Raw genomic sequence first — 20,832 nt, 5'->3', positions numbered from 1 at the left:
GTCTCACAGCCTTACAAGAATTATTCTTTATTTCAGAGATCTAGAATTCTTGCAAGCTTGCACATCAATGTCATCTTTGTATCGTCTACAAGTACTGTCTACCGTATGAACTTCTTTGATACTGAAATCATGTCTCCAAACAGTGTGGTGAATGAATCCAATGCAGTTAGTTATACAAGCTTACTTTAGAATTCTGCATAAAATCTCTGTCAAAACATTACTGCCATTAAAACATTAGTTCCATTAAATCAGTTAATTAAAATTTACTCTGAAATACTATTTCCCTTTAACTCTTTTATAAAGGTCCCAAACTTTGAGAATGCATTCTTCCTTCCAGGAGACAGAGACAGGCATTCAGACACGCCGCTGGCAGGGACAATTATCACAACCTGGGTGGGAGAACAGCTGCAGGCGAGTGAGCTCTATGTGAAGTGGAAAGCAGCCTGGACGTGGATAAAAACCAAGCTCACATGCAGGACACCGTGATCAGGCAGCAAGCAAGCAGGTTTCACAGGACCAGCAGAGTCAGATAAAGAGAAGAATGCCCAGGGTAAGAAGGGAAATAAAGAAATGCTGCTGTAAAGACTCAAGTCCCCAGCACTGCAATAGCACCAAAGCTCACCACAGTGTTTGACCCAAAAGTGGAGTATCCCCACTCGCTTGACCCAAAAGTGTTAAACATAGCTCAGGTCACTGGAAACAGTCCACCAGGCCCAGCCATGACTAATGGATCCAGGTTGGTCCCCCCTAGAGTACACAGAGGGTTACTCCCTTACCGCAAGTGGCTACTGAGTCTCTGGTAGTCAATTCTCATTACAAATGAATAGCAGATACACTTGTTTATCATCCTATGAATTCTGTGTCTAGGAATTCATACTACAAATAATTCATATTCATAAATCTTCATTGAAAAAAAATCAAAGAAACTGTGGCACAACATGCTGAGCATACTAACATTTCAGTAGAATAATTGAGGGTGACATATCCACATTTCTTTAGGTACCCATCTATTTTCTTTCAAAGAATATACCACAATAACCAATTGGATTGCTGACTATGGATGGCTGAGGGACAAAGGTAAGCCACGGGAGCATTATGTTCTTTTATGTTTTATGAATTTTGAAAATGACAAAATCCATGAATTTAGAAAAAAATTAGTGGTATCATCGATTACTGGGCACACACCTTTTCATACACATATTTTCTTTAGCAGCTAACAATAAAGCTATTATTTCGTATTTCTTTCATTGAAACAAACTCTAGTTTTAAAATATTTTACCAAAATGTGTGTCAAATTAACTTCACACTTAGTTCAAGAGACAATACACATTAAGGGCAAGTTGCATCATTGAAAAATGTGAATTTATGCCCGTAACTCACATACTGGCCATCCTTGTACCTAGAATTGAACCTGCCTTGTATAGAGAAGGACACAGCATCCCTTCTTTTCCTAATGAATGGTGATATTACCACTTGGGAAAGGCACTGAGATACCCAGTTGATGTGAAATTGAGTCATTATTATTTTGCACACATTTGGATTTCCTACACCTAGTGATGCACAGACATTGAAGTCAGAGCCACTATCACCACAGCTGTGCTGTTGAGATTATTAATCTAGAAACCACAAAGAAATAGAAGAAGCAATTACGTATTATGTGTCATTTGAAAGCAATAATATGAGGCAGCTTTCTTGGGAGGAAGTGAATCTATCAGAAAGAGGTAAAAATCTCATTTTGATGTGTCAGATGACCAGATATATTAAAAAAATCAATTATTAAGATTCCTTGGCCACTTCAAACCCACACTTTCTCACTTGAATACTTACAAGTCTGGCAGTGATGTTCTGTGGGTCCCCAGCATCGGCCAGTACAGGATTTATGACAACGCCCACCTGGAGAAGAGGAAAGAGAACAGAAAAGGTAACGCACATTATAACCTTATACTTTTTGACTGGTGGTAAATCCTCAAATGAAATATTCTTGCTCCTTTATAAGGACTTTTATGTTGTGTTAGGCTTGACTCATAGCCTGTAACATGCTCGCTTAAAGCGGCAAAACCTAAATGTTCAAAATATGTCAAATATAGGGATAATTTGGTACTCAAAACTCCTCTCAATATTTTATTAGAAAATTCAATAAATGAAATATGTGTCCCTTCTCAGAAATATGTAAGCCATTATTTTAAATAAATTCACTTTGACTACTGAACACTTTTATGGTCATAATTTCCAAAGCTCACAGATCATAGAAACTAACAGTTACTGAAAATTAAAGAGCAGGTACGTTTGCAGTAGTTAATTAGCTACTGGAGACATCCCCAGAGTGCCTGGATTCAAGTCCCAGTTACTGTAATTCCAGTGCAGCTTTCTACAAATGGAAACACTAATAGGCAGCAGGTGATGGCTCATTCCTTTGTCCCTGTCCGTCTTCATAGAAATCCAGGCTCCTGGATTTGTGCTGGGCCAGCAGTGCTGTTATAGGCATTGGGGAATTAACTGGGCAATGGACTCTATCTCCCTGCTAAGAGACTAGAAAAAGCAGTGGAAAATTGCCCAAACGTTTGGGTCACTGCCACACATGTGGGAGACATCAGTGAGGCTTATGACCGTCTGAGGAATGAACCAGAGAATATGTCTCTCTCTCACTCTTCCTCTCCCACTCTAAGCTCTCTCTATCACTCTTTCAAATACCCAAGTAAATCTTTAAAACGTTTAATTTTTTGAAAGCTTTATTTTTACCTATTTAGTATTTTTTTTCTAAAAATGTTACTGATACATTCTGTACTTTCAGGAATCAAACTTTACCCCCTGTAGTGGTAAAATATTGCATCTACTGTGGGTATATGTGGGTACAGGCCTTGATCAATGCTCCAGAGAGAGAAATTCCATAAGGAATCAGCCAAAAGACTGTTAGAAGAAATCATGGGAAATGATTTTATTCTTTAATTTCATAGGTCCACTCATAATATGCAGTTTCGAGAATTATGAAGAATTCCATATGCAAGGTATTTCTTCTACCAAAATTAATTTACCAGTAAATTTTATTTTCTATGAAACTTTTAGATGCATCTCATACTTTTTCTAAATTAAAACAATGCTAGGACTCAATTACAGCCAACTTAAATGTGTTGGGATCCTTGCTGTAATAGAGACTATTTAAAGCAATTCTGTTTGAAGCATTGTTGCTGACATCACCAGTGTATCATATCCTGTCACCGTACCATCTGTTTATTGAGATCTAAACACATTATAACTACATAATGCAAGCTCATTGTAGCTGACAGGAAAAAGACTCCATCTGGCCTGAACAATATAACTTTAATCAGTGATAATGATAATTATTATTAAAAACTTACTGGAGTTCCTTTATATGAAGCTAATAAATCTTAATTGATTTATACCAGCGGAAATTAGAAAGGACTGTAACACCAAGTGGAAAGCAGTGAAAACTTTTGGGAGTACAAACTTTTTATGCAGGAAGTAGCTAATGCTAAGGTGTTTTCTTAGATGTGATAGTATTCTTTCGATAGACTCGTTAAGCAGCCTGTTAATTGAAGATAGGAGAAGACTACCATGGTCTACCACTTCATCCATCACTTCTTTAATTTTGTTTAGGTATAATAAAATATTTAGGTTTATTCTGTGTTACCACAATGTTATCTGGCTGGAAAGAATGAATGAAAGGAAAGCCTAAGCAGAATCAACAGACATTTAATGCTCTCAGTTTTCCCATCTGATTGGATTTTTTCTTTTTATAACTCTTTGACCTTGAAGTTGTGATTCAGCACTCAGAGAATTTCTACTAGACACAATAAAAAAGGCATATTACTGGAAATAATGTTTATGATTCTTCAAAATGTATCAAAGCAAATACTACATATTTGGAAAAAATGGTAAAGTATCCCCCCATAAGTAAACACACACACATACACACACAAACACACACACACACACACACACACATAAGATGAATGAAATTGATATTGGAGAACTACTTGGTATAATGAGAGGGTTTATATATATCTTACATATATAATAAGAGGGATATATATATCTTTCATCTCTTTTAAACAAACGTCTTCATTAGTGAGATAAAAGAGGTCTGCCACAACTGCCATGCTTCCACGTAGCCCATCTTTCTCTTTCCCCTTGGAAGCCATGAGGAGATAGAGCATCACCTGGCCTCACATTTCTGAATTTGATTACCACAAAGGCACTGGAAGTTCTTGAACAGACCATATCCCACAAACGGTTGCTAGGCCAGCCCTGTCTTTGTGTAGTTTTTAGACTCCTACGGAATCTGTTAATTTGTTCAGTTCAATTTTGACTCTTCAAAATGGTATAACTTTGTTTTCACTGAATTATCTCAATTAAGTAAATGTCACAATATCTGATCTACATCTCCAACCAGAGTTATTTTTGAATTAACCCATTTACTTTAGTTTCAAGCTTATGACCTAAGTTTAATTCTTGTGCATAATTGGACAGTGTAGCTTTATAGAATATTCTTGCCCCATTTATTTGTAAAGTTCTTTTTAGTCTTTTTTTTTTTCACCATTTCTTCCATACAAAACTGTCAAGGTGATGATGCGGTAGAGGAAGGAGTTCTATTCTCCATCTATCTAGGAAAAACAATCTCTGCTTCTAACCTCCCCTTCATCCATTTATTCGTAATTATTTCATAAGCAGTTAATTTGTTCTGCGTAGAAAGAACTAAGTTAAGCATTGGAGATAAGTTTATCTAACTGAAACAGATATGGTGAACTTCATAGAATGAGAATTAATTCAGGATTATTTTGAAAGGAAGAGATTCTGACACTACTGAATCTAATGTTTAATGCTTCTGAAGTATAAACTAAGCCAGAAAATTTACATTCTTAAAAGCCCCCTGGCCTCCTAGACCTAACCAAGTTGAGCTAGATCATTCTAGTGCAATGCCTCATGGCTTGGACGCACACTGCACTCCTCAGACAACGATTTATCTCTGAAATCTAAAATGGAATCACCCCCAAGGACATTGGAGAGGAGAGGATAAGTTTAGCCTCTGAAAGGTTCCTGTTCGTCTGCCTCCTACAGAAGTAGGAATGCTTTATCTAGAGCTGAATGTCTTATTAAGAATTTTTCTTGCTGTTTTTCAGATATGCAGTATCTCTTCAGCAGACCTAATTTTATGAGGGAGACAGACCTTATACTTGCCTGTCATTGATATTATAGTGTGGATGAGCTTTATAAAGTTTATTTCCCATGAGTGTCCTCAATTTTTTTAATACAGTCAGTAAAGAGATTAGTCAAATACTACAATATATAAATGAGAGCAATGTTTTGCCCAAATCTGCCAGTTTCCATATCTCAACTTGTTAAGCGATCTTCTGATTGTTTATTGAATAACTTTTTAAAACTATGTGAGAAAATAATGTCACTTTTCACTTCAAAATAACGAATCTTGTATTTCCCATAATAGCAGTCATTCATATTAATTCTCCCTGTCATGCTGACTGAAAGAGAGGAGATAATCAACACAACAAAATCTCTGTCATTTTTAACTGTTTTAATCTCTTAAATTACGTTCCACAAATCAGTGCCATTTTAATTTACAGGTAATCTCCTCTGTTTTGACAATGCAGTATTCATCATTCAAGTTAGAATGTAACCAAGTTCATCTTGTATGCTGGTCCAACAGATATAACTAAAACTTCAGCTTCTGCATTCTGTTTCATGGACTGGAGTCCATGAGTCTCTTTTGTAATTTTAAGAGTCATAAATTCCTGCTTGAATTCTGCTTGTTCCTGTGACTGCCTATCAACAGAAATGGGATTCAATATCTATTGCTGTAATGCTTTCTGCAAGTGATACACCAGGACAGTTGAAGAGTTACACAATCTGAAGTCACCAGCTACCATAAAAGATGATATCCCCAAACTGCCTCCAGCCAACGGCAGTGCAGCTGCATTCCTGAATTGTACTTGCAGTCCTTTTAAAAACTGCTAGTCTTGACCTCTTAAAAATCCTTTTGCTGGGGGAGGACATAAGAGAATAGTCTTTTTCACGACCACATAATTCAAACAAGGGGAATGGAACATTTATTGAAAGTTTGTGTTAAACCAGTCCCTTTTCTTAGCAAAGGCATAAAAAGGATGAGTAAGCCAAAGCTCTGCCCTCTAGGAGTTTTTAGGGTCTAGGAATAGGTATGGAAATAGGCAAATAATCATTATTACTGTAATATTTCTTAAAATATGCTGTGCATTCAGAATAAAGGAGGGCAGTAAGGCTTACAGAAGGGTTGGCATTTCAGCTGTGCTTGAATCCTAGTTTGTACAGGCGAAGAAGAGAGGGAAGGACAGTTGCATTCTGAATGCAAATGGCACAGAGCCATGGATGAACACAGTCATTTGGGACCATAATGATGGTTTAAGGTCACTTGAGCACAGTTTGTGTAAGATACTGCAGCTGGAGTGCAAGTTCATTAAATATCTTGAAAACATTAATAACTGTGCGAGTTTGCCTTGTATAGGTAGTAATGTGTTGGCCAAGAAGTTTTAACACAGTCACAAATAGTTTAACCTGAAGGGTAGAAAAGATTTCAGGTCATCATCATTCCTAAAATTAACTGGTCATACTTTATTTTGTGCAAGGTGCTGGTTTTATTTTTCTGGGTGAAGCTGTAATTTTATTTATTATGCTTTTCTTAAAATAAAACAAATCAAACAAACAAAAAATACTCGAGAAGCAGACATGGCAAGAAGGAGGGCGAAGTCAAGAGATCTGATTTCTAAATACATACAGTTACAGGACTGGCGTAGAGCTTGAAATAGGAGGTAGGAATTCAGTCTAGGTATTCCACCTACACAAAAGAATCTGATTACTTCAGCTATCAAAACACCTTCAGGTCTTTACTGGCACAGGGACCAAGGAGATGGATTTAGGAGTTAAACCTCAGAATCCACCCCTGGACATAACAATATTGATATGGACACGAGCATCTTAAATGGGAGGGTAAAATGTCCAGTCCCCGCAACACCACAATCTGATATTAATTGTTTCAAGATGAAAAAGAGTAAAGGAGAAATATGGCTTCACATAATTTTTTAAATTCTGTAATCATCATGGTCATATTTTTAATCAATATTTTAAGTATTATCTCTGGACATATACTTGGAAACAAAGCTTTCACTCTTAGACAATGTAAAAAAACTAACAATTTTCTATTGTCAATATTTTCTCCTTGATTTGTGGACATCCTTCCTTCAAACTTCATTTTCTGTTGGTAACACTAAAAAATTCATTGATGACTTTTTAAAATTTAAATTATTATAAGATGCTCATATGACAGTAAAGTCTCAATAGGATTTCAGTGAATGATTTCATAGGAATGACATTCATGTTGTGTGAATTGCTGTCCTTTATCAGATGTTAACACTTCCTTGTTCTATGACAATTTTAATTGTCCTGGATTTATTCAACCCCATACTTTTGTTATGTAAATGGTCTTTAGCTTTTTCTTCTAGTTCCAATTTATTTTCCTATCTTGCTCACTCATTTGAAAGTTAATTGCTAAATGGAAAGTTTAATTTTTAGTATTTTGATAATCTGTAAAAAAAATGGGAAGTTTTTTCCACTAATTAGAAAGGTGAATTTCAATATGAAAAATGTAGAGTTGAAATTTTTCATTTCCTAAGTTAAATCAAGAGTTAGTTCAAACTACTTTCAGTAATTATTGCACTGTAAAAAAAAAACTGATAATGTGAAACTCATTAAAGTTGATGTTTCTACAAGTACCAACAGAGCAATGGTGGTAAAAGATTTAGAATACCATATGTACTTGTATGATCAAGATAAGTTGTAGAGGCAGGCACTGTAAGCACATCAAGCTGCCACCTGCAATGCTAGTGTTGCGTATCAGAGTGCTGCTGGCTTCTCTGCTTCCAATCCAGCCCCCTGCTAATGAACTTGGGAAATCAGCAGAAGCTGGTCCAAGAAGCTGGCCCTGTGCCAGCAATGTGGGAAACTCAACAGGAGTCCCATCCTTTTGGCCCACACCTTGTCACTTTGACCATTTGGGGGGTAGATCACAGCATAGAAACCTCCTCTGTCTCACCTCTTCTCTTTTTGTCATTCTTCCTTACTAATATACAGTATGAATCTTTAATAATGATGAATTTTAAAATGAAGCAAGTAATGTACCATTAAGCCTGCGATGCTTCTGTCTACCCCATCTTTGGGGCTCAGTTCACTAATCTAAGGCTTCCAGAGCAGAGCCTTTAACCCAGTCCCACCTCAGACAGGAGAACGTAGTAGGTAAGAGATGCACAGATTTGTTCAAAGGTTTTAAGGAACTGAGTGTTCTCACAATTTTCAGTTCTCCCGAGACATCAGAAAATAATAATATATTGATCCATAGGAGAAATGACACTGGCAGAAATATCTGGTGTAGAGAGAAAGTTGGGCCACAGTGGATGAGGAAACCAGGGACTGTGCCGTATTGCCTAAGCTTCTTAACTCACAAATGGAGGCAACTAACTATTGTATTACCATACTTTTGCAAAACTGTTTTACACATGGAATCAATTAGACCGACCATAGCAATACAAATTCACAGTTTAAAAAAAAAAACTGGTAATGGTTTATTTAGAACCTGAAATTTTTATTGTTGTTCTGTTGTTTTTACAGGTATAGATACACTCATGTGATCATAAGAATGAGTAACTAGGAAGCTTATTCTTCTTACTAAATATTATGTCAAAAAAGAAATAAACATGGAAAGTGTAAAAGAATCTTATTCCCATTTAAGGTAAAAAAAACTGGTACCATACTGCATCTAATATTATTTGTATTATTTATATTTTTACCCTCTTCCCAACACAACCTTAAATTCCTTCAGTTTACTATAATCAGTAGCAATATCTTCAAAGCAAATAATATCAGAAGGTTAAAAAAAAAGCATTTGTAAAAGTCATACTTTTAAAATGGCTCAAATTATGTTTTTTTTTTTCCTGAAAATCTAAAACTTTCATGACACTGTCAAACATTTCTTCTAAATCAAGCAATTAGAAAAGCGGTAATTATCACTGTTTAGAACTATTAGCAGAGAGTAAAATATAGGAATTTCACCTACTGGGGAACTGAATTAGTTCCAGCAATGTCAAATGCATTTTTGAACATATTAATAAAGGGTAGGGAGAAAGTGAAAAACTTTTCCAGAAAACTTAAAGACTAAATTCAGATGTGTCTGCTGCTTGCAACTAACAGCAGCAATATTAAGGATCCATCCACTGCTGTGAGTGTGCCATGGCCACCAATAGCACACTGGACTGTTTTTCAGACCATGCTCTATTCAAAGGATAGCCCATGGAGGTCTGCACCGCACAGAGCGCTGTTTTCATAATATGTTGGCGGTCCTTCCAGATGTATTCAGTCTTTATCTGCTTGTACTCATTTAATCTTCTTATGATCACTGTAGGCTGATAGCCATTACATCTGTACCTCCGGCCCAAGCCAAGTGGAATGTAATGCATATTTCTTTTTGTTTTATAAAACATCTTCAACAATATGATTAGCAGAGATCTGAAAATCTGCTGTTCCAAAACTGAATCCTTGTTCTTCGCACTCATCAGAAAACTTTCCCTGCAATGTCTCCTGCAATTCTGTCAATAGCAGTGCTTGCAGAAACTCATGATAAAAAAAAAAATGAGTCACTCTTAACTTTCATCTCTCACAGCACAGGTTCACACTGATTACACATGAAGCTATGGCTACCTCCAACATACATGTCCGATCGTTTCTCACTACCTGTACCATTATCCCTGTAACGTCGGCCCAAATCACCACTTATTTGGGTTAATGTGGCCATTCAATAAATGGTGTCCCACTTTCAACCTGGCTGTTTAGATCCTTTACCCAATATGTTAGAGCAATCTTTACACCAAATCTAACTTCTTCCAAACTAACAACTGAGCACCTTCCTGAACCCCGACAGCCTGACAAGACTTCTGCTCACATCTCCATGACCATCTTCTGTTCTTCTCCAGCTGGCCCACTACTCTCTTACCCTTTGCTCTTCCTACAGCATAAAAATTCATTCTCCACCCATTTGCTTCCCTCCCCTTTTCTGTGGCCAGATGACTTTTATGCTTAACTGATTTTATCTGGTGCCACATTGTAATGACTTTCCTGACTCATTGCTATTCCATATTCCCAATAACATGACTGATTTGGGTTCAATTATATGTTTATGATGAACAGAATAGCAAAACTTGCTAAAATATATTATTGTGTATAACCCATCCCCTTAAAATATCTCTGTGCAATATTAACTGATATGTGTTGTTTAACCTGTATATGAGATGTACGAAACATGAACTAATCTAATGCAATGTGAACTTGTGTGTAACTTCTACCACTAGATTAAGTAGCAATAGTTAGTCACATGTCAGGACTTGTCTGTGTCTCCGGGTTGCGTCTCCAAGTTAATACTCAAGATAATTTCCACTCTGCCACCACCCAGGTCCTCCCAACCCACTGCAGGGGGTCTACAAGGAGACACAAGACAGGAACTGGAGAGACTGAGTGCCTGAGAGATTGATAAGTGCTGGAGAAACTGAGCCCAGAATATGGGCTTAAACGTGGATAGGCAAACTGTCCTGAACTAGCCTCTGCAGGAACAAGACTGTCTCGAACACTCCCAGCTTCAGAAGAGAGAGCCCGGCACGGGTCTCATACCGTCGGGTAGAGGAATAAGAGACAGAGCATTGAATATATGTGAATAAGAGAGTTTAACTGAAATTAAACTGCTAAGGAAAATTTACCCTAGTTTGTTGGGTGAATAACAAAAAGCATTGAAAGGCACAATCGTGTAGACTCTTAATTGTGCTGGAAGGCAACAGAACCACTTGTGACAATGTTACATTGAGAAAGATTGCAAAATGAGCAAAAATATACAAAGAAAAATGCATGCTTTTGTTGCTGTTTATTATTTGAAATACTTATTTTGCTTGAAATCTATATAGTTTCATGAACTGCTATTTTCACTTTATATTTTAACCTAAACATCTTTGGCTGATAGTAAATAACATATTTGAAATGAAATTACCTCACATCACACAGACATGTAACTATTTTCCTTTATCAGACATTTACATGGGCACAAGTAGGAGATAAATACATAGTTTTAAATGAAAATACACATTAAAAAATACACATCCATAAAAAGAGCGAAAGCCTGTCATTTTCATTAAAATGGTTAGAACTGGAGGACATCATGTTAAGTGAAATATGTCAGACACAGAAAGGGAAATACTCCATATTTCTCTCATTTGTAGGGACTAAAAATACTCAGCCTGAATACAGAACATTGATTGTGTTAGGCTGGGAGAAGTTTAAAGAAAAGAGGAATTTTGACTTAAAATCTATAACAAACATACTAAAATAAGATCATAAGTAATCTGTGTCTGCTATAGGGATTATAACAACTTATCGTGTCATTCAAGTAGAAGCTGTTAAAAATAGAAGCTGTGTGTGGGAAATGAGATGAGTGTACTATTTCACAGTTTTTGTTTTGTAAATTTAAAACTATTCTGAAATTTAAAAGCTTTTTAAAAATGAAATGATCCTCAAGCTCATTACATTCTTTCAAAAGAACTGTCATGGAAATATTATTTGGATGTCAGAAAGAATCTTTGTCTTTCATTATATTATTCTAGAAAACACTGTTGGCATTTGACATAGTTGTATGGATTTTTTGTTTTAACAGCACACATATCTGAACATCAGATAGAAGTATAGGGCAGGCTGGTCCAGATTGATGTACTAGTTCTAGCAGTGTGCCAATGGCCTCTGTACACATCTATCAGATTTGACCTTTTAATCGCTCAGTTGGATAAAACATTTGAAATGTAACACATTTCAAAAGATACAAATCTGAAAGTGACAACACATCCTATTATGGAGTATAACCATGTTGATTGCAAAAGAACTTGATGAATGAAATGAGACAGAACTAGAAGTATGAAATCTGTGTTTCAGTTTATGTTTGTAAGACTTATTTTGTTATCTGAAAGTCAGAGTTACAAAAAGAGAAGGATATGCAGAGAGAGATCTTTCCTCCACTGATTGACATTCAGATAGGCTGCAATGGCCAACACTTGGCCAGGTCAAAGCCAAGAGCCAGGTGCTTCATCATAGTCTGGACAAAGCTAGATCCAGGGAGATGGACTGGAAGTTGTGGCCATTTGGGGAGTGAACCAGCAGATAAAGTTGTCTCTCTCTCTCTCTCCCTGCCTGTTCCCTTTCCTCTCTGTAACTCTGCCTTTCAATAAATAAATCTTAAAAAAGAAAATGCTGAAGAGCTAGCAGTGGCCATACAATAAATAAATCAAATACACTGGAACCTGTGCCCATAGGGGATACTGGAACAGCAAGCAGTGGCTTTGTGCATATGCCACAATAGCAGCCCCACAACTCAAGATTTTGTAAAAAAAAAAAAAAAAATACCCACATAATGCAAATATATACTCATCAATAAAATGTATCTGTGTATATGTCTGATATATGTCACAATTTGTTTCCATTGTGATTTTTGCTGTTTCCCTCGTGTGTTAGTTGACATCTCTTATTTTGTTACTATTCTTGATATCTTCATTTATTTTCATCTAATTGAAAGAGTGACATAGAAAGAGGGGAGAGAGGGAAAGGAAAGATATATTTTTTCCTCTGCCAATTCAATCCCCAAATTTCTGCCATAACCAGGGTTGTAGCAGGCCAAAGACAGGAGCTTGAAATTCCATGGGGATCTCCCACACAGGGGGCAGAAACTCGAGCAATTGGGCCATCATAGTTTCCCCTCATACTCCTTAATGATAACTAGCCAGATCTAAAGCAGAGGCAAAGCTTTTACACCCAAGGACGCTGGCTTGGGATGTGAGTGTTGCAAGCGACAGTTGGACACATTATACCACATCGTATCTCTTCATTCCATTTTCCTGTTTGTATAGAAAATTTTAAGTGTTTGCCTTTAACATCAAGGTATGTATCATTCTGTATAATCCAAGCTAAACAGAATCAACAACCTTATCAACATCACCTTATCATCTAACATTTACTGAGTGCTTTAAACTTTTTATGCAGTGAGCTATTTTATGCATATCAGCTCAATTAAATTTTATATTATAATACAAGTTCCGTTATTTCTCATATTCTCTAGATAAGAAAAACAAAAATTCTACCCTTTAAATGGAGCCAAAGGCTTATCCTTCATGCCATATCAGTCTCTTTTCTGTCTTTGTTTTGTGGTTGTTTTCATGTATGTCATGTGTGATAGCCAAATATTGTTGTCTCTGCCCATTTTCTCACTTGCAATTTCCAATTACTTTGGTTCTATTACTTATTAAAATTCAGCAGTAAGTAGGAATAAAGCAAGTGTCAATTAAATATAGATCTATTTTAGTAATTGTCATTTATATCCAAAGTGGAAAATGAAAAAAGAAATTACAGCTCAGATTTTAGGGAATTTGATATTCCAAAAATACTACTGGACGTGTAAGCAATTTATAATATTTTGATTTGATTCTCTCAGTGTTCACAGAAGTGAAACACTTAAAGAACTAGGTCCTGGAAAAATGAAGAAACTATAAGCTTTTACCAAGTGCTGGTGAAGTATATAAAACATTATCTTTGAAGTCACTCTGATGTGTCTTCAGTTCCAGCAATTACAATTAGTAGAACCTTGTACAAAAAGCTTTAAGAGCTGACTTGTCTCATTAATACAATGTAGCTGATCAATCTGTATGATTTAAATGTTAGGGAAAATTAAATGGAATAAGATATAAGACATAAAGTACATAGTAAATATCCATGGGGATTGTCCTATTACTTCATCACAACACTGTATGTTTACAAGGATACAAGGATGAGGGATGGTTAAGTGGCCAAGTAGTTAAGATGCCACTTGACACGCCCACATCCCAAATCAGTGCCTTCTAGGGTAATAGTCATGTCTCTGAGTGCCTTCTGGTGTCTGTTGAAGCATGCTGTGGGGGACAATAAATAAAGATTTTACTGGTTGTGTTGAAATCCGTGAGTTCATTGAGTTCCTGGTTTCCAACTACTACCTGACACAGTTCCAGATAATGCAAGCATTGGGGGAGTTACTAGCACTCAAAAATAAAATTTAAAAATACAAAATTAAAAAATATTCAAAACCTTTGAAGAAGGGCTGTACTGTGACATGGTAGGTTAAGTTTCTGTCTGCAGCACTGGTCTCAAATGTGGGTGCTGGTTCAAATCCTAGTTGCTCCACTTCTGACCCTGGTCCTGCTAATGCAACAAGGAAACCAGTTATAGACAGCTCAAGTACCTGGCCCGTGCACCCATGTGGAAGGTCTGTTTGAAGGTCAGCTGCCTAGCTTTGCCCTGGCGCAGCCCTGGATGTTAATGACCATTTTCACGCCCTTTCTCCCTCACTCCTCTTCCTTCTTCTCCTTTATGTTACACTTTTAACAGTTTAAAAAATAAACACTATGGAGTGACAAGGAGCTGTTGAGAGTTAGCAGTAATGGTGTGGTAAATAAGTCAAATAATGTGGAAACTGAAATGTTTACAAATAAAGATGGTCAGTGAGGCACCGAGGTCAAGGAACAGGAAGGAGCCAGGAGTTGGCGCCCTAATTGTTTTGACAGGCACAGCAAACAAAAACAGTTGGATTTCAAAGGTCCTGGCATGCTTTGACCTGGCATAAAAATCCCATCTCAGCAAAGAAGGACATGAATAATACAGTTCCAGCAAAACCTAAATCTGCTACTTGGGGTTAGCCCCCTCATGGAGTCTAGTACGGATGGAAGATGTCCGGGGTGGTGGGAATATTTCAAGGCACATTTCAGAGCTAGAAACTCACATACGGACTTAACCTTGGAGTTAGAAAAGATTAGACAGTACTGATTCTGAGGCTTTGCTTCACTCCATGATTTTTATTCATAAGAGTAAAACCATAAACCCACTTGTTTAGATTTTGAGTGGTATCATATTTTGGAAACATGATGCAACAGTCAAAATTCAAACAAAATGAGTTTATTCCTCCTAAACGATATCACATGGGGCTTAATGTAGACAGTTTTGGATTTTTCCTATTTTTCAGTTTTCTCATACAAATCTCCCTCTTTGAAGTCTCTCATTTATGGCCAATCTACTCCAGTTTCTATTGTTCTCAATCTCATTGATTCCCTCCCTTACAAATCTTGCAGTTTTCTCCCCTCATATACAGCTATCAATGTTATGGGATTGATGGCCTCTGCCATTCTCCAGGTCTCTGATTCAATAACTCTTGGTCCCATCTTTTTTTTTTTCTGCATGTGCATTGCAACCTTCAAGTGATACTTCCCAGATATGTGTTTGCATATGTATAAGTATCTGTATCTAAGGGCAGAAACACAGATGCTCTGCTAGACTGAAAAGTTCAGTCAGAAACAGTATGATGAAGCAGGTAGAGAACGAAAGTATATGAATCATCTAGTATTTGCCATTTTTATACTGTCAGAACAGTCAGTACTTGAAGAACAGTGTACTAGTTCCATTTCACCATGAGCATAAAGAAATTTCCAATATCTGTGTGTTGTACTGTCCCCATGGACAGCCTTTGCTTTCATCTGGTTTCCACTTGACAGCTCCAAGAATAGATCTATCTCTTCTGTGAATTAATAACAAATGAGTATTATCAAGGGAAAACTGAGATGGATCAAATTCTTATAAGCTCCTTAGGGGAAGAAGCCATTACTTATCTGCAATTCTTAATGGTGCTTGAAGCACAGTAGGCTTCTGGTATTGAATATACCAACATTTTTGTTACTAACAGGTCAATACTTTCACATTCATCCATTGACACAGGTTCTTCAATGCTGAGCAAAATCTGAAAGGTCTTATAATGTCTGTGGTTTGGGACTTTATAATTATGGCTGGGGCCATTAATCTTATAGCCTCCCTTTTTTATTATATCTGAGATGGAGACTGAGGTTTGTTATAGATTGCTAGCCTGTAGCACTCAGTTGGAAAGATGAGACATCACCGAGACAGATAACAAAGAAAAATGGGTAACAAATTGGAAAAGATTAGGTAGCTCCATGGCACTATATTAAACAGACTCTTCTGAGGTGTAGTAGTCAGAAGTCTCATCTTATGTTGCTACCATTTTTTCATCCACCGAAGGGAGTTAGCTTTTAAAAATTGGACTTAGCTCTTTCTGTGTTTGGGTACCTTAAAGTCCTCACACCTGAAATAAAAACAACCCACATTAACAAACAGGCATATTTTTAAAATGCCACTGAAAGCCTACAGAGTGAAAATGTGATTTTACAATTGATGGAGGTTATAAAATGCGACCCAAAAGGCATTACAGTAAGTAATAAGCCCAAAATGTCTTGATGTAGAATGCTTCCATTAATTCACCTTGGAAGTTCACATATGAAAAGTCAAATTTCAGCATAATGGATTTATAATATAGTTTAAAAATCCAATTCCATCAACAGGCTATTTCAATTGAGTTTCTTCCTGATATGCTACTGGACAGATCGAGAAAGTGAGCTATTATTTACAGAAAAATGATAAATGATTTGCAACCCACTGCATGTATTGTGTTCTATTGCAAATTATTTATGCCTAAATATCACCCTTTCTACTTATCATTTTGATAGTTTCCTGTTTCCTAAAACTATTTTTGATTTTATAATTATCTGAAATATAAGTCTTGCAGATAGAATCAAAGTCCTTGGCAGCTAGCATACTAGGAGAGCTGAACACAGCTTATATAAAATGCAATGGGACTACTTACCGGGAATGATATGGACAACTTAGTTCCCAAGACAATGTTAGGTAGATAATAGTACCACAGACTGGGAAACTGAGGCCAGAGTAACTTAATAATGTGTCCAAGGTCGTGCAGTGAGTTTTCAGCTGGGAGTTAGGGTTCAGAATTATTGAATCCAGAGCCAATAAGCATAATCAATGCATTAAGTATCTAGTTTGTGTCAACAAAAAAGAACAGTTTCCTAAACTGATAAGAGCAGACAGGAGAAGATGAAGAATGTCATAAAAATGACTGGTTCTTAAAAAGTTAGTACCAATACTGAGGAAATGCAATGGCTTCTATGAGATCAAGAGGTCATTGGGCAGATAGGTTGAGTGCGATCGTTAGCAGAAACAGTCTCCTAGCGAATCACTTGCATGTAGTTCAAAATTACTTGGGATCAGTTGCCAAATCTTTGATGTAGCTGATGACTAAGCAGAGGTCACTATATTTAAGCGTGGGGTTGAGACTGCTCCAGGAGGAAGTCAAGAGTACTGAAAAGTATCCAAACCCATGCCTCTCTATAACCTGTGAATTTATGTGTTTATAAATGTAGATGGTGGGACAAGACAAGGGCGACCACAATTTACCTCTCTGGGTGAGCAAGATTTTAATGATAAATAATAATTCTATAATACTGTAAAAATGATTACCAATATTATTAGAAACTGACCATGTGGCAGATACTATTTCAAATATAAAATAGGACAGGAGCAGGAATTTGGTTTAGTGGTTAGAATGCCCGTGTCCCACATCAGAAAAGCAGGGTTCACATCCCAGTTTTGGCTTCAATTTCAAATTGCTGCTAATGCAGAGTACTGTGAGAACAAAGATATGGCTCAAGTAGAGGGGCCCTGTCCCACTGCTTACAGAAATTTCACTGCATTTTGAACTTTCAGAATGATCAATTTTGTCTTAGTAAAATCAAATTGATTTTGCTAGAGTTCACACATATATATGTATATTATATTTACTGCTATATTCTACTTGAGTATTGACCCTGAATTGAGCATACAGAAATTACTTGCATTAAAAACTATCTGGATCAACATCTTCATTTATTAAAGAGTAAAATGTAGAATAAAGTAGCTGATGAAGATATCTACCTTAAGGTAACTATAGTTATTCAAGCTGTTCTTTTTCCTTTTGCATATTTCCATTTCTCATATTTTAAAAGAGAGATTTGTAAGAGATATTTCACTGCATAATTTCCTCTACTTTCTTAATGTACTTAAAAAGAGAACCTATAATTTGCAAAAGAATCACTTTTAAGGATAATATAAGTGGTTTTCTCCAGACAGCAGATAACTAAATAAAACTTGCATACTTCTGCTTACAACTACCTAGATTGAAAAGACTGACAAATGTGTTTAGCCACTTGTTTTATTTATTATTCCCTAGCTCCTTGATGAGGTACCACTATTCACTCTGTAGTGTGACCAACAGTCTCTTCTACATCTCTATCCTGACCTTGCAAATAAAGTGGTTCAACAAGTGATAATCAGTAAAAGAAAAACAATAAAACTAAAAGTATCTGGAGATACTATGGAAACATAAATTCCAATGTGAATTTAATCTTTCACTTATTTACAGGGAGTATTCATTTCTCCTCCCAGTTTTCTTCAAGGGATGAGAAAAATAGATAAAATGGGTTGTTTGTGAAATTCAATTTCATTAGTAAACAAAGAAGAGTGTGTGACTAGTAATTGAGATCTATGACTGCTGGCTGAAAAGTAGAACTTACACATGATCACGCCATACAATTATGGATGAAATAAATCACAGAAGAAGAGGGGAATATCACCACAGTAATTAAAGCCGACACCTGCCACTCCAGCATCTCATAGGTGTACCAGTTCGTTTCTTGGCTACACCACTTCCAATCCAGCTTTGGGCTTATGGCCTGGGAATAGAAGTTAAAGGTGGACCAGGCGTTTAAGCCCCTGCCACTCATGTGGGGGGACCTGAAAGAAGTTCCTGGATTCTGACTTTAGCTGGAATCATCTGGGAAGTGAACAGTAGATGGAAGATCTCGCTCCCTCTCTCTGTAGTTCACACTTACAACTAAATAAATTTAAAGAAAGAAAGAAAAAAGAAGAAAGTTTGTGAAATAGAGATGTGGATTTTATGCATTCTAATATGTTTTGCTTATCATTTTACTAGCATAGATATCTTATAGTAGGCCTATGGTACTAAGGTTTGTCCCTAAAATCAGTAGAACTCTGAATATAATCATGTTCCCAGCCTTCAAGACGTTAATAAGTGGTTTCACTCGTGAAGGCAATCAAGCTCAACAAGCTGTGAGAACAGTCGTGGGAGTGCCTAGCAAGGTTTGAGGTTATGAGAGCGTACACCAGATGGGTGGCACAAGAACATACTGCCAGCATAGTGAAGTCCGTAGACTCTGCTACCAATATTAAATCATTTATAAGTCCATAAAATATTATTGATATCTGTGTGTGTTTATATTTGTGTGCCCAAATATGTAAATATGTTTACTTCTAATTGCATACAACTTCATCTGCTGTCATATGTTATGTGTAGTAAGATATAACTGTAATAAAATAACACATGCAATGCATGAAAAACACAAGATATGAGATGAACTAAGAAAGGTCTACAATGATACATTGCTTTCTGAGATGAAGTTAAGGATGTCCAAGAATGGCTAACAGTAACATCTGGGCTAGGCCAAAGCCAGGAGCCAGGAAATCAAACCTGGTCTCTTGCATGGGTGACAGAGAGCTAAGTGCATGGGGCACCTTGCACTGCCCTCCCAGGCACACTAACAGGAAGTGGAGCAGCCAGCCCCAGAACTGGTATTGCTATGCAGGATGTTTGCAGAACCAGGAGTTTAATTTGCTGTGCCACAATGGCAGTCCTTGGTTGCAAATTTTAATACCTTATCTCCTTTACTGCACTAGAGGCTGAAAGCCCAACAACATAATTAAAAAGACTGGAAATACCTCAGACATCAAAATCATTTCTTAAATATGTGCCCATTCCCAAAGAAGAACTTCTAATGAATACTCTGCTATTCCTAAAAAGCATGGCTGACATACACACACATGCGCACGCCTAGACACATCACTCCTTGATGGAATAGCTAATGCAGGAGAACTCAACACCTGTGATGGACATAAAGACCCATGTAGAAACAAATTGTTCAAAAGTGAAACTGCATTTTTCTCTCATGGAGTTACTGGAAAACAAGGTTAGCAGATGCATTTTTCCTGATTCCTCCTAATGCTCTGTGATAAAAGTTAATTCCAATGGTGAATCTCATTTGACCTGAAAATCCTCTTCTAAATGCAGCAGAAGTTCTCTGATCAGTGTCAGACACAAGTTCACACTTCATCATTAGCAGCAGGTAGCACTCATGGTCTATGTCTTGTTTTTAAAAATGCATTCCAGCCCCGGCGTTGTAGCCTAGCAGCTAAAGTTCCCCCCTTGCACGTGCCGGAATTCCATATGGGCACCGGTTCTAATCTGAGGCCCCACTTCCCATCTAGCTCCTTGCTTGTGGCCTGGGAAAGCAGTCAAGGACAGCCCAAAGCTTTGGGACACTGCATCCGTGTGAGGACAGACAGAGAGGAAGATCTTCCATCCATTGATTCAGTCCCCAAGCAGCTGCAATGACTGGAGATGAGCTGATCTGAAGCCAGGAGCCCAAAGCCTCCTCCAGGTCCATCATCCATTAAGCGTACACTGACATTGTAGGTATGGACAATGGCAGAGTTCAGCAGCCTATTGTCAAGATACATTTAACAGCTTCATTGGGAGTCCATTTTTTATTTGGAAGTAGACATGCATACCTTATTGTATCTTCACATCTGGCTATGATAGGCTCTATTGCAGTTACTATACATCCCATGAAATGAAAAGCCATAAAACAAAGTCAGCGAGAGAGAAAAAAAAATTTACAACAAAATGAAGTTAAATAACATGCTACTGAATGACCAGTGTCACTGAAGACATGAAAAAGAAAATAAGAAATGCTCCTAGAG

General features: G+C 37.0%; 1 protein-coding gene across 4 annotated transcripts in view; it reads right to left on the bottom strand.

Annotated features, from left to right (window-relative positions):
• Positions 1–20,832, bottom strand: part of LOC121168093 (receptor tyrosine-protein kinase erbB-4) — a 984,643-nt gene that overhangs the window by 322,494 nt on the left and 641,317 nt on the right. For all 4 annotated transcript variants that reach the window (XM_040997858.1, XM_040997859.1, XM_040997862.1 and 1 more), the window contains exon 5: positions 1,828–1,893. In XM_040997858.1, the coding sequence (XP_040853792.1) occupies positions 1,828–1,893 (66 nt within the window). The remainder of the gene's footprint in view (positions 1–1,827; positions 1,894–20,832) is intronic.

The sequence above is a fragment of the Ochotona curzoniae genome, unplaced genomic scaffold (genome assembly GCF_017591425.1).
Source record: "Ochotona curzoniae isolate NIBS_2020 unplaced genomic scaffold, NIBS_Ocur_1.0 patch56, whole genome shotgun sequence".
NCBI lineage: Eukaryota > Metazoa > Chordata > Mammalia > Lagomorpha > Ochotonidae > Ochotona > Ochotona curzoniae.
The sequence above is the reverse complement of the archived record's forward strand: the minus strand, read 5'-3'. Positions and strand labels throughout refer to the sequence as shown.